Source organism: Salmo trutta, chromosome 15 (assembly GCF_901001165.1).
Source record: "Salmo trutta chromosome 15, fSalTru1.1, whole genome shotgun sequence".
NCBI classification, from domain to species: domain Eukaryota; kingdom Metazoa; phylum Chordata; class Actinopteri; order Salmoniformes; family Salmonidae; genus Salmo; species Salmo trutta.
Window position 1 is genome coordinate 50,523,581 of NC_042971.1, and position 18,148 is coordinate 50,541,728.

At 43.4% G+C, this 18,148-nt stretch overlaps 1 protein-coding gene across 1 annotated transcript; it reads left to right on the top strand.

Annotated features, from left to right (window-relative positions):
• The first annotated feature begins 2,749 nt into the window (after positions 1 to 2,749).
• On the top strand, positions 2,750 to 5,295 carry rbp4l (retinol binding protein 4, like). The gene is made up of 5 exons (XM_029690209.1): positions 2,750 to 2,818; positions 3,306 to 3,423; positions 3,703 to 3,839; positions 4,135 to 4,460; positions 4,659 to 5,295. The coding sequence occupies exons 2-5, from the start codon at positions 3,307 to 3,309 to the stop codon at positions 4,667 to 4,669; spliced, it is 591 nt and encodes a 196-aa protein (XP_029546069.1). The 5' UTR covers positions 2,750 to 2,818; position 3,306; the 3' UTR covers positions 4,670 to 5,295.
• Positions 5,296 to 18,148: the final 12,853 nt, after the last annotated feature.

The window sequence follows — 18,148 nt, forward strand, 5'->3', positions numbered from 1 at the left end:
TACATAAGAACTAAAGAACTACAGAACAACTAAAGAACTACAGAACAACTAAAGAACTACAGAACAACTAAACAACTACAGAACAGCTAAAGAACTACAGACTACAGAACAACTAAAGAACTACATAACAACTAAAGAACTACAGAACAACTAAAGAACTACAGAACAACTAAAGACCTACATAACATCTAAAGAACTACTAATGCCCAAAGAGCTATCCCAGAAATAGACAATAACACTGGGTGTAATGCCTCAAAGTAGTGTTAAGAAAGATTACAGTACACAATGCTCTAACTACTGGAAGTGCCTTTAGTTAAATTAATGAAGATTGAATGAAGAGGGGTGGTGCCACTCCTCTGCTGAGCCCGTTAGCCAATCATTTAGGCCATTTGCCATCATCCTCTGTGTCCACTCCTCAGAGTCAAATGTCCCCAGAGAACTCCAATCAGCTCCAGTCAGCTCCAGACAGCTCCAGACAGCTCCAGTCAGCTCCAGACAGCTCCAGACAGCTCCAGACAGCTCCAGTCAGCTCCAGACAGCTCCAGACAGCTCCATTCAGCTCCAGACAGTTCCAGACAGCTCCAGACAGCTCCAGTCAGCTCCAGACAGCTCCAGTCAGCTCCAGACAGCTCCAGACAGCTCCAGTCAGCTCCAGACAGCTCCAGACAGCTCCAGACAGCTCCAGTCAGCTCCAGTCAGCTCCAGACAGGAGGCTCCAGGTACTGGGATTACACTCTTATACTGGTAATAGGTGGACAGTGGTGGAAAAAGTACCTAATTGTAATACTTGAATAAAAGTAAAGATACCTTCATAGAAAATGACTCAAGTAAAAGTGAAAGTCACCCAGTAAAATACTACTTGAGTAAAAGTCTAAAAGTGTTTGGTTTTAACTGTACTTAAGTATCAAAAGTAAAAGTATGAATCATTTCACATTCCTTATATTAAGAAAACCAGACGGCACTATTTTCATATTTTTTACAGATAGCTAGGGGCACACTCCAACACTCAGACATGCTACCAGATAGCAATAGCTTGACAGAGAGATTCAGCTGATGGATGAGACTACAATATTGAGACTACAAGATACTCTTTTAGCCAGCTGGCTGTTTTATCATACTTCAGGATCTCCAAACTTGTGTCAAGGTCTACAACTGAGCAGTGCTGCTGGCAGTTGGTGATTTAAATTTGTTTTATATATACATTCTTTCACGTAAAGAGCACATCTCAAGAAGTTAAATAAAAAACATGTAAGTCCATGTTAAGTACCAAATAAAGTTACAGGGTTGACTGTAACAGGGTTGACAATTTCATTTTCAATTAGCCATAAATCAGGAATGGAAGCCTGTGTGCAACAGGCAAGCTTCACAAAATAAAATGCATTTTTTATTTTTTTGCCTGTCTATTTATGGGTAACAGGCTTGACGTGTTATGCTCGACCCCGTCAATTTTTCACCACAAAACGCCAGAAAATTGCCAAAAAGCGTGGAACCAGCTCACCTGCTTTAAACTATGATTTGACTATTAGATGCTCAATGTTTCTTTTGAATAATAATTTAAAAAAGGAATATGGTTTTAACATTTTAAAATGAGAGTAATCCCGTGTGGCTCAGTTGGTAGAGCATGGCACTTGTAATGCCAGGGTTCTGGGTTTGATGGGGACCAGAACAAAAATGTATGCGCTCATTACTGCAAGTTGCTCTGGATAAGAGCGTCTGCTAAATGACTAAAATGTAAAAATGAGATTTAAGTTCACGTATCACACTCTTTGGCGTTCCCCATAGGAGAACCCTTTTTGGTTCCAGATAAAACCCTTTTGGTTACATGTAGAACCATTTTGGGTTTCTGTGTAGAACCCTCTGTGGATAGGATTCTACATGGAACCCAAAACAGTTCTACTTGGAACCAAAAGTGTTCTACCTTGAACCAACAAGGGTTCTTCAAATGGTTCTCCTATGGGGACAGCCGATAGCACCTTTTTTTCTAAGAGTGCGGGGTTGACTTTAAAATGAAGGACATGTTGTTTTTTACTTTAAAATGAATCACTAATGACATGAAATAAATAATAATAATCTTCAGAAATAACTTTGTCAAAGCAACAAAACAACTAGGGCTTTACAATCCTAGTGAAATCTTAAACTTGGGTTAGATGGTTTAAAATCTTTCTGTAAGTCTCAGAAATGAACATGTCAATAGGCTGAATTTTGGCACTTACAAGTCTTTATTTTGGCATAAAAGATCTGATTTATTGTATTCTCTGTTTGGTCTATATTAAAGAGAACTTAAATGAATATAACAGCTTTTAAAATTCTGTTTGGTGCTAAATGTCTACTTAAAATACCAAGGATGATGCAAAATACACTTATTTGTGGAACGACACTCGTATTCCATCATCAGCATAGTAATGATTTATGTGCTGGAACACAACAACTAATGCTCATTACTGCTGGGTATGTTTTCTATAATCTTGCTGGTCCTCTGTGTTTGTAGAATACATTTTCCCATTGTAAGTGTGTGTGTGTTTGTGTGTGTGTGTTTGTTTGTGTGTGTGTTTCTTCACAGTTACATAAAGCCCTAATTGTTTTTACGGGAGGCATGGGCGGGTTCAGAGGTGAAGCCAGATTACAGTCGGAATTTCACCAACCGGATTAACCCGCGATTTAATCACCTTATTTACTTACAAGAAGTGAAAATAATCAGTAAGCTTGTCTGTGTTTGTGTATATAAAGGACCCCAAACACAAGAGACTCCACAACCTAACGGACATCCGCAAAACAGAGATCACTGAATTCTACTTGCTGCTCATCTTTACAAAGAAAGGTAAGGTCCAGCCACTTGGTAAAGAGGATCCGTGGATATAATATAACTTGATTATCTTACTGAAAACATAAATATTGTTCTTGAATAAGGTAGGAATTGTTTTTTGGAAGATACTAGTTAGCTAAGAATGAGTTGTGCTTTTGTATATATGTGCATGCGAAATACGGGATTGGATAGCTCATTTCTACCTCAGGACCCTGTGAACATGTAACCGAATGGCCATCGTACCTAAAAAAAAAAAGGTTTTCTGTAATTTTACTACAACTACTATAGTGTGTTTACTAACTTAATTTGAGGCGCTCTCTCCTGATCTAGTGTCTGTCTTGTCTAGTGTGGTCAGTTCATCCCCTGTCTCTCTCTCTCTCTCTCTCTCTCTCTCTCTCTCTCTCTCTCTCTCTCTCTCTCTCTCTCTCTCTCTCTCTCTCTCTCTCTCTCTCTCTCTCTCTCTCTCTCTCTCTCTCTCTCTCTTTCTCTCTCTGCTGTGCAGCATGGGATCCTCAAAGCTGGCTCTCCTCATGGTCCTGATGGCCTGCGTGGAACACACCTGGTCTGCCTCCTGCGTGGTCGACAGCTTCACAGTCAAGGAGGACTTTGAACCGAAGAGGGTGAGCTTTGCTACAGTACATGCATTATGGGTCACATCCCTAGACAGACAAAAACAAGCAAATGATGTCAGTTCTCTCAACATGATTGGATAAACATGGCTATACGAGAATGTGTAACGTAAATGCATATGAGATTATTACAATGATCTACTGATTAAGTCTTAAATCTCCGTATATACATTTAGTGCTCTGGATTTCCATCCTCATCTCCATCACTGTCTACGGTGTGTGTGAGCATCTCTCACCTTTCTAGTTTTGTTCTGTTTCTCTCTGTGGCAGTATGCAGGGAAGTGGTATGCCCTTCAGAAGAAGGACCCTGAGGGACTATTCCTCCAGGACAACATCTCCGCTGAGTACACCATCGATGACGACGGCACTATGACCGCCTCCTCCAAGGGACGTGTCACTCTCTTCGGGTGAGTAGATCTACATCAACTTGGTAAAACTAGCATATAAAGCATAGAGGCTAAACTAATTGTCTAATTGTATGGAAGAATGTGGTTTGATATCCGAACATTAATCTAAACAATTTGTCTGTTAGACCACAAGATTTTGTGGACAGGAAATATAGACAACAGTTTACAGTGTATGTTATGGATCGCAATAATGTAGAGTTTGTATTTGACCTCCGGTTCTGATTTGCGAGAGCTAATATGAGTTTGAGTTTGTTCTGGATTGTGTACTGATGAGTGTGTGTTGTTGTGATGACAGGTTCTGGGTTGTGTGTGCTGACATGGCTGCCCAGTACAGTGTGCCTAACCCCACCACCCCCGGCAAGATGTTTATGAACTACCAGGGGCTGGCCAGCTACCTGTCCAGTGGAGGTGACAACTACTGGGTGATTGACACCGACTATGACAACTATGCCATCACCTATGCCTGCCGTACCCTGAAGGAGGATGGAAGCTGCGAGGATGGTTACTCCCTGATCTTCTCCCGTAACCCACGTGGCCTACCCCCAGCCATCCAGCGCATCGTCCGTGGGAAACAGGAGGAGATCTGCATGGCTGGCCAGTTTGAGCCTGTCCTGCAGTCCGGTGAGTTGGACACAGCATGGAAAAAAATGAGATCCCATCTGGATAATTGCAATGAACATGAAGCACAGCATCCTGATTAATGAATGAAAGATAGGAGGGAGCTTAGAGTTGTAGATAAAATATAATAAAAAAATATTCACAATCTTAGGAAGATAACTTATTCATGCTCCCTAACTTATTTTTCTCTTTCATCTACAGGAGCTTGCTAAGTTGGCAGCACACCCTGTGCTCAATTCCTTAAACATGCTGGCATGAGAAGAGACGTCCAGGGCCGATGGATGCATCCATAGCAGCGCTGTAGAAATGAATAGACCGTGTTGCGAGGCGGGAGGGAAGAAGCCCACCTCTGCCCCCCATTGTCTCAAGGGAAGGGTTGCTCAATTAGGTTGGTGTGTTCTGTCAAGTCAAGTGCGTGTGTTAAAATGTATCTTCTTTTTTTTCAACAAATCTCTGAGTTGCATCCATGTTTGATCAAGACTGCATTTAAGCAAAAAGGCCTGAGTGGGTGTGGTATATGGCCAATATACCATGGCTAAGGGCTGTTCTTACACACGACGCAATGCGGAGTGCCTTGATACAGACCTTAGCCATGGTAAATGGCCATATATCACAAACCCCCGAGGAGCCTTATTGCTTTTATGAACTGGTTACCAATGTAATTAGAGCAGTAAAAATAAATGCTTTGTCATACCCTTGGTATCTGGTCTGATATGCTATGGCTTTCAGCCAATCAGCATTAAAGGCTCAAACCACCCAGTTTATAACGAGCGATACCTGAAGTACATTTGAGACCAACACTGAGACAGAGCACCACAACAAACCTCAAAGTTACCCTGAACAAAAATATAAATGCAACACTCAACAATTTCAAAGAATTTACTGAGTTACAGTTCATATTAGGAAATCCGTCAATTTAAATAAATTCATTAGGCCGTAATCTATGGATTTCACATGACTGGGAATACAGATATGCATCTTTTGGTCACAGATACTTTTAAAGAAACATCAGACATTTTCAGCTTCAAGGAATTGTGTACAAATCCTTGCAACATTGCGCATTATCATGCTGAAACGTGAGGTGATGGCATTGTATGAATGGCACAACAGTGGGCCTCAGGATCTCGTCACGGAATCTCTGTGCATTCAAATTGCCATCAATAAAATGCATTCAAATAGCTTATGCCTGCCCATACCATAACCCCATAACCCCGTATTCAAAATTGCTGGGATGTTTTATTTCAGACCAACACTTTACATGTTGTGTTTATATTTTTGTTCAGTATATATTTTTAGTCCAGCAAATTCACCCAAATTCTGGATATGAATAATAATTTGAGTATAACAAACAGGGGTACACCTACCTAATATTAGGTTGAATTCCCCCCCCCCCCCCCCCCCCCCCCCCCCATTCAACAGTGTAAAACCTAGCAGTACTATTTATTTCTCTGAGAGTGAGGTGGATACAGTTGAAGTTGGAAGTTTACATACACCTTAGCCAAATACATTCAAACTCAGTTTTCACAATTCCTGACATTTAATCCTAGTAAAAAGTCCATGTCTTAGGTCAGTTTGGATCACCACTTTATTTTAAGAATGTGAAACGTCAGAATCATAGTGGAGAGAATGATTTATTTCAGCTTTTATTTCTTTCATCACATTCCCAGTGGTTCAGAAGTTTACATACACTCAATTAGTATTTGGTAGCATTGCCTTTAAATTGTTTAACTTGGGTAAAACGTTTCGGGTAGCCTTCCACAAGCTTCCCACAATAAGTTGGGTGAATTTTGGCCCATTCCTCCTGACAGAGCTGGTGTAACTGAGTCAGGTTTGTAGGCCTCCTTGCTCGCACACGCTTTTTCAGTTCTGTCCACAAATTTTCTATAGGATTGAGGTCAGGGCTTTGTGATGGCCACTCCAATACCTTGACTTTGCTGTCCTTAAGCCATTTTGCCACAACTTTGGAAGTACGCTTGGGGTCATTGTCCATTTGGAAGACCCATTTGCGACCAAGCTTTAACTTCCTGACTGATGTCTTGAGATGTTGCTTCAATATATCCACATAATTTTCCTACCTCAACAAACATTTGGCAAAACATAACACACAATTCTCTACCTTTGGCACAACCTTCACAACTAAAATCTATTGTGTGCAAATTGAAAGCAACGCTGTTCAACAAGCTAAGCTCAATTACCAATTACCAATTGATCACTTTCTCTCTTTACATGTGCAAACACTAATGTTCACTTTGCAATCAGACCTTTGGTATGGATAAAAAGACCACAGGTGAGTAGTCCTGTGTTTGGAGAACAACGGAAGCAAACTTGACAGAGAGAGGTAGAGTTTGAGGTGGGGGTAGAGGTATTTTTTATTTAACTAGTCAAGTCAGTTAAGAACAAATTCTTATTTACAATGACGGCCTATGCCGGCCTAACCCAGACGACGCTGGGCCAATTTCGCGCCACCCTATGGGACTCCCAATCATCGCCGGACATGATGCAGCCTGGATTCAAACCAGGTACTGCAGTGACACCTCTTGCACTGAGATGCAGTGTCTTAGACCACAGCGCCACTCGGGAACCCAAGGCAGAGGTAGAGAAATAGATGTGGGAAGAGGTAGAGATAGAGGTAGAGGTGGGGGTGGAGATGGAGGTGGAGGTAGCGATAGAGGTGGAGATAGAGGTAGAGATGGAGGTGGAGATAGAGGTGGAGGTGGAGTTAGAAGTGGAGATAGAGATCGAGGTGGCGGTAGAGGTAGAGGTAGATAGAGATAGAGGTAGAGATAAAGGTGGAGGTTGGGTTAGAGGTAGAGATTGAGGTGGAGGTGGAGGTGGAGGTAGAGATAGAGGTGGAGGTGGAAGTAGAGAAGGAGGAGGAAGTAGAGAAGGAGGAGGAAGTAGAGATGGAGGTATTTGTATTTATTATGGATCAAATCAAATCAAATGTATTTATAAAGCCCTTCTTACATCAGCTGATATTTCAAAGTGCTCTACAGAAACCCAGCCTAAAACCCCAAACAGGAAAAACTCCCTAGAAAGGCCAGAACCTAGGAAGAAACCTAGAGAGTAACCAGGCTGTGAGGGGTGGCCAGTCCTCTTCTGGCTGTGCCAGGTGGCCAAGATGTTCAAATGTTCATAGATGACCAGCAGGGTCAAATAATAATAATCACAGTGGTTGTCGAGGGTGCAACAGGTTAGCACCTCAGGAGTAAAAGTCAGTTTGCTTTTCATAGCCGATCATTCAAAGTATCTCTACCACTACTCCTGTCTCTAGAGAGTTGAAAACAGCAGGTCTGGGACAGGTAGCACGTCCGGTGAAAAGGTTAGGGTTCCATAGCCGCAGGCAGAACAGTTGAAACTGGAGCAGCAGCATGGCCAGGTGGACTGGGGACAGCAAGGGGTCATCAGGCCAGGTAGTCCTGAAGCATGGTCCTAGGGCTCAGGTCCTCCGAGAGAGAGAAAGAAAGAGAGAAAGAATGAAAGAGAAAATTAGAAAGAGCATACTTAAATTCACATAGGACACCGGATTAGACAGGAGAAATACTCCAGATATAACAGACTGACCCTAGCCCCCCGACACATAAACTACTGCAGCAAAAATACTGGAGGCTGAGACAGGAGGGGTCGGGAGACACTGTGGCCCCATCTGACGATACCCCCGGACAGGGCCAAACAAGCAGGATATAACCCCACCCACTTTGCGAAAGCACAGACCCCCACACCACTAGAGGGATATCTTCAACCACCAACTTATCATCCTGAGACAAGGCCGAGTATAGCCCACAAACATCTCAGCCACGGCACAATCCAAGGGGGGGCGCCAACCCAGACAGGAAGATCACGTCAGTAACTGGCCTTCCCTGTGGCTCAGTTGGTAGAGCATGGTGTTTGCAACGCCAGCATGGTGTGTGCAACACCAGGATTGTGGGTTTGATTCCCACGGGGGGCCAGTACAAAAAAATATATATATTAAAAAAAATGCATGAAATGAAATGTATGCATTCACTACTGTAAGTTGCTCTGGATAAGAGCGTCTGCTAAATGACTAAAATGTAAATGTGAAAACTCAACCCACTCAAGTGACACACCCCTCCTAGGGACGGCATGGAAGAGCATCAGTAAGCCAGTGACTCAGCCCCTGTAATAGGGTTAGAATCCTAGTGGAGAGAGGGGAACTGTCCAGGCAAAGACAGCAAGTGCGGTTTGTTGCTCCAGTGCCTTTCCATTCACCTTCACACTCCTGGGCCAGACTACACTTAATCATAGGACCTACTGAAGAGATGAGTCTTCAATAAAGACTTAAAGGTTGAGACTGAGTCTATGTCTCTCACATGGGTAGGCAGACCATTCCATAAACATTGAGCTCTATAGGAGAAAGCCTTGCCTCCAGCTGTTTGCTTAGAAATTCTAGGCATAGTTAGGAGGCCTGCATCTTGTGACCGTAGTGTACGTGTAGGTATGTACGGCAGGACCAAATCGCAAAGATAGGTAGGAGCAAGGCCATGTAATGCTTTGTAGGTTAGCAGTAAAACCTTGAAATCAGCCCTTGCCTTAACAGGAAGCCAGTGTAGAGAGGCTAGCACTGGAGTAATATGATCAATTTTTGGGGTTCTAGTCAAGATTCAAGCAGCCGTGTTTAGCACTAACTTAAGTTTATTTAGTGCTTTGTCTGGGTTGCCGGAAAGTAGAGCAGTGCAGTAGTCTAACCTAGAAGTGACAAAAGCATGGATACATTTTTCAGCATCATTTTTGGACAGAAAGTTTCAGATTTTTGCAATGTTACGTAGATGGAAAAGCTGTCCTTGAAACAGTCTTGATATGTTCGTCAAAAGAGAGATCAGGGTCCAGAGTAACGCCGAGGTCCTTCACAGTTTTATTTGAGACGACTGTACAACTATCAAGAACAATTGTCAGATTCAACAGAAGTTCTCTTTGTTTCTTGGGACCTAGAACAATCATCTCTGTTTGTCTGAGTTTAAAAGTTGAACACTTTCAGCCATCCACTTCTTTATGTCTGAAACACATGTCACAAGCGCCGAAAGGGACAGACCAAGGCGCAGCGTGTTGAGTGCTCATCTTCTTTTATTAATGAGAGAACACTTAAACAATATAAACAAACGACAAACAACAGTTCCGTAAGGTACCACGACTATACGAAAAACAACCACCCACAAAACCCAAAGGAAAACAGGCTGTCTAAGTATGGCTTCCAATCAGAGACAATGAAAGACACCTGCCTCTGATTGGAAACCATACTCGGCCAAACCTGGAAAACGAAACATAGACAATGAAAACTATAACACATTCCCCTGGAAACAAACAAACCCCAAAACACACAAAACAACCCCCCCTGCCACGCCCTGACCATTCTACTATGGCAAATGACCCTTTTCACTGGTCAGGACATGACAGTACCCCCCCCCCCCGAAGGTGCAGAACCCGACTGCATCTCAAAAAAAAAAAACACTAAACCAACCACCCTTCGCCAATCCTCCAGCCACGGAGGTGGCTCTGGCTCCGGGCGTAGCCCCCGTTCTGCGCTGTCGACCCCTGCTGGAGGCTCTGGACTGCAGACCGTCGCTGGAGGCCCCGAGCTGCGCAGCGTCGCTGGAGGCCCAGGGCTGAGAGGCGTCGCTGGAGGCCCCGGGCTGAGAGGCGTCCCTGGAGGCCCCGGGCTGAGAGGCGTCGCTGGAGGCCCCGGGCTGAGAGGCGTCGCTGGAGGCTCCGGGCTGAGGGGCGTCGCTGAAGGCTCCGGGCTGAGGAGCGTCGCTGGAGGCTCCGGGCTGAGAAGCGTCGCTGGAGGCTCCGGGCTGAGAAGCGTCGCTGGAGGCTCCGGGCTGAGAGGCGCCGCTGGAGGCTCCGGGCTGAGAGGCGTTGCTGGAGGCTCCTGACTGGGGAGCGTCGCTGGAGGCTCCGGGCTGAGAGGCGTCGCTGGAGGCTCCGGGCTGAGGAGCATCGCTGGAGGCTCCTGACTGGGGAGCATCGCTGGAGGCTCCGGGCAGAGGAGCGTCGCTGGAGGCTCCTGACTGAGGAGCGTCGCTGGAGGCTCCGGGCTGAGGAGCGGCGCTGGAGGCTCTGGGCTGAGGAGTGTCGCTGGAGGCTCCGGGCTGAGGAGCATCTCTGGCAGCTCCGGGCTGAGGAGCGTCACTGGAGGACTCCTGCGTGGAGCTGGGACCGGTCTCCCCGGACTGGGGAGACTTACAGGAGACTGGGTCCGCACCAAAGGAGCGCTGGCACAGGGCGAACTAGGCTGTGCTGGATAATGAGGGCTGCCGTGCGTAGAGCAGGCGCAGGGTAAGCTGGGCCGAGGAGACGCACTGGAGACCAGATACGTTGTGCCGGCGCACTTCTCCCTGGCTGCCGGCCAACTCTAGCACGGCAACGCTGAGGAGCCCGTACTGACCACACCGGACTGTGCCTGCGTATGGGCGATATAGTGCACATTTCCGCATAGCTCGGTGCTTTCCTCGTCAACCGCTCCCCACGGTAAGCACGGGGAGTTGGCTCGTTTTTCAACCACTACACAAATTTCTTGTTAACAAACTTATAATTCACTGTATCACAATTTCAGTGGGTCAGAATTTTACATACGCTAAATTGACTGAGCCTTTAAACAGCTCAGAAAATTCCAGAAAATGATGTCATGGCTTTAGAAGCTTCTGATAGGCTAATTGACATCATTTGAGTCAATTGGAGGTGTACCTGTGGATGTATTTCAAGGCCTACCTTCAAAGTCAGTGCCTTTTTGCTTGGCATCATGGGAAAATCAAAAGAAAACAACCAAGACCTCAGAAAAAAATTGGAGACCTCCACAAGTCTGGTTCATCCTTGGGAGCAAATTCCAAATGCCTGAAGGTACCACGTTCATCTGTACAAACAATAGTATGCAAGTATAAACACCATGGGACCACGCAGCTGTCATACCGCTCAGGAAGGAGACGCATTCTGTCTCCTAGAGATGAACGTACTTTGGTGCGAAAAGTGCAAATCAATCCCTGAACAACAGCAAAGGACCTTGTGAAGATGCTGGAGGAAACAGGTACAAAAGTATCTATATCCACAGTAAAACGAGTCCTATATCGACATAACCTGAAAGGTCGCTCAGCAAGGAAGAAGCCACTGCTTGCACAGGTCATTTTAGGCGAAAATTGAAAAAAAGGGTCCGATCCCTGAATGCAAATTAATTACTTAAAAATCATATAATGTGATTTTCTGGATTTTTGTTTTAGATTCCATCTCTCACAGTTGAAGTGTACCTATGATAAGAATTACAGACCTCTACATGCTTTGTAAGTAGGAAAACCTGCAAAATCGGCAGTGTATCAAATACTTGTTCTCCCCACTGTAGTTTGCCCCCCGGTGATGCATTGTGCAGACCACACCACCCTCTGGAGAGCCTTGCGGTTGAGGGCAGTGCAATTGCCGCACCAGGCGGTGACACAGCTCGACAGTATGCTCTCAATTGTGCATCTGTTGTGAGGGTTTTAGGTGACAAGCCACATTTCTTCAGCCTCCTGAGGTTTAAGAGGCGCTATTGCGCCTTCTTGACCACACTGTCTGTGTGGGTGGGCCATTTCAGTTTGTCCGTGATGTGTACGCTGAAGGAACTTAAGTTGTAGAAACATTTCAAGGATGATCAATGGAAACAGGATGCACCTGAACTCAATTTCGAGTCTCATAGCAAAGGGTCAGAATACTTACGTAAATAAGGTATTTCTATTTTTTATCTTTAATAAGTTTGCAAACATTTCTAATAATCTGTTTTTGCTTTGCCATTATGGGGTATTCTGTGTTGCTGATTTCTTTATTTATTTAATCAATTTTAGAATAAGGCTGTAATGTAACAAAATGTGGAAAAAGACAAGGTGTCTGAATACTTTCCGAAGGCACTTTATGTCCTAAATACAAAGTGTTATGTTTGGGACAAATCCAACGCAACACGTCACTGAGTACCACTCTTCATATTTCCAAGCATGGTGGCGGCTGCGTCATGTTATGGGTATACTTGTCATCGGCAAGGACTATGTTTTTTATGATCACAAGAAACAGAATAGCGTCAAGCACTGGCAAACTCCTAGAGGAAATTCTGGTTCAGTCTGCTTTCCAACAGACACTAGGAGACAAATTCACCTTTCAGCAGGACAACAACCTAAAACACAAGGCCAAATATACACTGGAGTTGCTTACCAAGATGACATTAAATGTTCCTGAGGGGCCAAGTTACAGTTTTGACTTAATCGGCTTTAAAATCTACGGCACGGCTTGAAAATGGCTGTCTAGCAATGATCAGCAACCAACGACAGAGCTTGAAGAATTTTAAAAAGAATAATGTATCAATATTGTACAATCCAGGACAAGTGTGCAAAGCTATTAGAGACGTACCCAGAAAGACAGCTGTAATTGCTGTCAAATGTGATTTTAAAATGTATTGACTCAGCGGTAACTACTTATGTAGATGATACAATCTGTATTTAATTTTCAGTAAATTTGCTAACTTTTCTAAAAATATATTTTCACTGTCATTATGGGGTATTGTGTGTAGATGGGTGGGAAAAAAGACTTAATCTATTTTGAATTCAGACTGTAAGACAACAAAATGTGGAATAAGTCAAGGGATATGAATACTTTCTGAAGACACTGTATATAGATAAAGTAAACATTTCACAAACACCTGTTGCATAAAACTGGACTCAGGGGTAGACGTAACATAACAAATGTAAATCTGAGACACTCAAATTAGTATGATATGTTACATTTCATATGGTATGTATTCATTTGTGAATGTCCATCATACATCTTGTATAATATGTTACGAATTACAATTCATTTGATATGTTATGAATTTCAGTTAGCGCAATATATCACTAACTGCAATTTCATACAATATGTTATGAATTTGAAAAATGTATAATATGTAACAAACTACAATTTGTAGCTAGGTGGCTAGGTGGTTAAACTTAACATTAGCTAGGTGGCTAACTTTAGCAAGGCTAGGGGTTAAGGTTAGAGGTTAAGGTTATGGTTAAGGTTAGGAATTATGTTAAAGGGTTAACTTTAGGGTTAAGTGTTAGGTTAAAGATTTAAGTTTAGGGTTATTGTTAGGATTAGGAGTTAGGTTAAAGGGTTAAGGTAAGGATTAGCTAACATACTAAGTTGTTTCAAAGAGCTGGCCTTTTTAACAGTGTAGCTAGTTTGTTTTGAGTCTATTGTGTTGTTGTTTTGTATTCCACTGGTCCAGATGGTCCCACTCACCAGTCCCTCAGACGCCAGATTGCTAACTAAAGCTTCTCCTCACAGAACCTCTTTGTAAGAGCCATAGTTAATAATATAAGTGGATTTACCTGCTCAGTTGTTCTCCCGTAGTCTGTGAACTGTGAATACTGGCAGACGGAGACTCCACTGGTCCAGGTCCAGCTAGGTCCACACTAGGTCCAGCTAGGTCCACACTAGGTACAGCTAGGTCCACACTAGGTACAGCTAGGTCCACACTAGGTCCAGTAGGTCCACACTAGGTACAGCTCGGTCCAGACTAGGTCCACACTAGGTACAGCTAGGTCCACACTAAGTCCAGCTAGGTCCACACTAGGTACAGCTAGGTCCAGACTAGGTCCAGACTAGGTACAGCTAGGTCCACACTAGGTCCAGTAGGTCCACACTAGGTACAGCTAGGTCCACACTAGGTCCAGACTAGGTCCACACTAGGTACAGCTAGGTCGACACTAAGTCCAGCTAGGTCCACACTAGGTACAGCTAGGTCCACACTAGGTCCAGCTAGGTCCACACTAGGTACAGCTAGGTCCAGACTAAGTCCACACTAGGTACAGCTAGGTCCACACTAGGTACAGCTAGGTCCACACTAGGTCCAGTAGGTCCACACTAGGTACAGCTAGGTCCACACTAGGTCCAGCTCTGTCCACACTAGGTACAGCTAGGTCCACACTAGGTACAGCTAGGTCCAGACTAGGTCCAGACTAGGTCCACACTAGGTACAGCTAGGTCCAGACTAGGTCCAGACTAGGTCCACACTAGGTACAGCTAGGTCCACACTAGGTACAGCTAGGTCCACACTAGGTCCAGCTCTGTCCACACTAGGTACAGCTAGGTCCACACTAGGTACAGCTAGGTCCACACTAGGTCCAGTAGGTCCACACTAGGTACAGCTAGGTCCACACTAGGTCCAGCTCTGTCCACACTAGGTACAGCTAGGTCCACACTAGGTCCAGCTCTGTCCACACTAGGTACAGCTAGGTCCACACTAGGTCCAGCTAGGTCCAGACTAGGTCCAGCTAGGTCCAGACTAGGTCCACACTAGGTCCAGCTAGGTCCACACTAGGTCCAGCTAGGTCCAGACTAGGTCCAGTCTAGGACAGTTCTGTAAGTCAGTTCTCTCTCACACCAGCTCAACGGCCTCAACTCCTGAATCATGAGACCACAGATATCCTATTAAATTATCAAGTTAGTTCTAATATGTAGTTCTTTGTGTGAGCCTTCAAAGCCTTTACCCGGAAAGTCCCCATGTGAATATGGCCCACACAAAATGTGACTTTGTGTATTAATAGAATAGCTGAGTTGTAGTTTTGCAATAGGCTTATCAAGCTAGTTATTCAGGAACTGTTTTCTCCTGTTGGGTGGTCCTTTGCATGGGGTGATGTAAGTTTCCTTTAACAATCAGTCTTCCAGATAGATGTCACAGACACAGGAGCCTTGGTATAAAACTCTTTAGTAATCGCAATCGCAGACAGAGATTCACATACAGAGTACCTCAGTAGTCTATAGTAAAGATCTGTGTGGCGAAACAGGAGACAAAGCTCCCTATACTAGTGGTGTGGACAACCTACCGTCAATCATACCTTAACATTGTTGCATTGGATTAGATACAAAGTATCTAAGATGAGAAAAACATGTCTAGACTGTGGTTTCTCACTCTGCGTGACTATCAGCAGGTTCAGACCATTCTCAGCCTGAGAACTAAAGCAGTACATCTCCATTTACCCAGTACTTTTCCATCATTGCAAGCATACAAAGGTTATCACATATATACAGTAATAATGGCATTGGAATGTTTTTAACTTCCCTGTCTGGGCTGATTTTTGTATTTTTTTATTTAACCTTTATTTAACTAGGCAACTCAGTTAAGAACAAATTCTTATTTACAATGACGGCCTACACCGGCCAAACCCAGATGACGTTGGGCCAATTGTGCACCGCCCTATGGGACTCCCAATCACGGCCAGTTCTGATACAGCCTGGATTTGAACCAGGGTGTCTGTAGTGACACCTCAAGCACTGAGATGCAGTGCCTTAGACCGCTGTGCCACTGATAAGACAGTGGATCACACAGTCAGATGGAACAGAGTAAATATTCATTTTAACATCATAGATTTAGCCTGATGTAACTTGTGGAATAGACACCGGCTGGAATGTGCTTTAACCTATCAGCACTCGGGATTAGACCCACCCGTTGTATAAAAAGCTATATTTAAACCATGATCACCCACTGAGAAATACTGTAGTTATATCATAAGAATCAATAGATAAAGTAAACATTCACAAACACCTGTTGCATCAACCTGGACTCAGGGGTAGACGTAACACAGTAAATGTAAATCTGGCACACTCAAATTATTATGATATGTTACATTTCGTATGGTATGTATTTATTTGTGAATGTCCATCATCCATTTCGTATTAAATGTTAAGAATTACAATTCGTATGATGTGTTACGAATTTGCAAAACGTATGATATGCAGCATGTAAATGTAAATGCAGCAAATGTGTAGCTATGTGGCTAACGTTAGCTAGGCTAGGGGTTAGGGTTAAGCATTAAGGTTAGGGTTAAGGTCAGGGTTAAGGTTAAGGTTAGGGTTAGGAGTTAGGTTAAAGGGTTAAGGTTAGGGTTAGAGGGTTAGCTATCATGCTAAGTACATTTTACATTTACATTTACGTCATTTAGCAGACGCTCTTATCCAGAGCGATTTACAAATTGGTGCTTTCACCAAGTAGTTGCAAAATTGCTAATTAGCTAAAATTGTAATGTTGTCTGTGATGACATTTTATCACGCAAACTTTGGGTTGCTTAGACATTCGCGTTAACACGCTACCATCCACCCTGACCAACTACCTATTAAAATGAAATTCATAACATATCATATGAATTGTAATTCGTAACGTCATATGATGGACATTCACAAATGAATACATACCATATGAAATGTAACACATCATACTAATTTGAGTGTCCTGGATTTACATTTACTATGTTATGTCTAGTCTATGAGAACAGGCTGGTTTCATTGCCATGCAGTTTCCATTGCCTTTTCTAACTTCCTTTCTGTACTATTCAACAGTGGTGATTGTGGCATGGTGAGAACTCAAGATATGAGACTGTGCCCTCTAGTGGCACATGGTATTTTTAATTTGGCCTAACAGAGACAGAAGAAAAGTCAAGACACTCAACCCTAACCCACATTTTTTCTGATCGCTTATTTGATTGATTATAAGTTTCTTAATGCTTAGGTTGTTACGAGTGTACTGATATAAGTCCCGGAAACTTTAAGAAAAAACACTTCACACAGGAGTAGTGCCTGTTGTTCACACACGCTAGAATGGCCCACCTGATCTTGCCTCCTCCCACCGCCTTCCATTTTTGAATAATTGTTCAAGCGGCCACTTGAGTATCTGATCAATATAATGGATAATCTGTGGGAACACAGTTGACCAGGGCAAGCTGTTCCCTTCCTCGCTTGAGCATGCCAGATATTCTGGAGGAACCGTGAGCTCATGAGGAGAGCATGCTCACACACTAGAGGGAACGCCCACTTACACAGACAATTTTTTCTATGGTAAACAGCCTGAGTAAACTATTTTATTTATCCACCATCATTAGTACTACCACACTCATGGGGAAGAATGAGTGACGTGCAATGATTATGGATTTTTTTGATTTTTATGGTACCTCAAATCTATATGGAATACATTATTTTTCCTTCAACAACTGTTCACCCCAGTCCTAAAAAGACAAAACCATAAAGTAATTGGTGACCGATTAAGAAACAAAAAAACGTATGGACTTTATAGTGAACTTAGTGTGACTCAGCATTATAGCCAGACCTAAGGTTTTTGATGTAAAAACAAATGATTCTATGGTTACAATATAACCCAAAGGACTTTACAACAACAATAACTAGACAACAATGACTGGGGAACTTTGAGCTGGAAACAAAGCTCACTTTTTCATGACACAAATTGCCTTTTGGAAAATGTAATTTTAAGCAAGCCAAAGTATGTTTTGCAACTACATATCGCTCTTATTATTTTGAAACCATCCGTCTTGTCAGGATCAAAGGGGGAACGTTCAACATTGCTGCTCAAGCTAAGCTCTGATTCTACTCATTCTAAACCATAGGCAGAATTCTATCGCATTCATGACTACCTTCGTTGCTGGAAATAAAAGTAGACTACAGGCTTTGTTACCGGCAATATCTTTCAGATATATAGAAAAGGCAGCGAAAAGTTGGCGGCATGGTAAAGTTTGTGGCTAAACGTCTTGGTATGTAAGGGGTATTAGTTAGAGTGGATCTCAAGGTCAAGAGTTTATCTGCTGTAAACCTGGATGTTCAGATGGTTGAGATGGTTACCAATAGGTCACTTTTCCAAGCTCGCTGACTAATCCTATTCAAACATTTACATG

Excerpts from the sequence above, each read along its gene's own strand:
- rbp4l (XM_029690209.1), top strand. The coding sequence starts at position 3,307 with ATGGGATCCTCAAAGCTGGCTCTCCTCATGGTCCTGATGGCCTGCGTG. Across the intron at positions 3,424-3,702 it reads AGGACTTTGAACCGAAGAGG|TATGCAGGGAAGTGGTATGC; the intron begins GTGAGCTTTGCT and ends TCTCTGTGGCAG. Across the intron at positions 3,840-4,134 it reads GGACGTGTCACTCTCTTCGG|GTTCTGGGTTGTGTGTGCTG; the intron begins GTGAGTAGATCT and ends TTGTGATGACAG.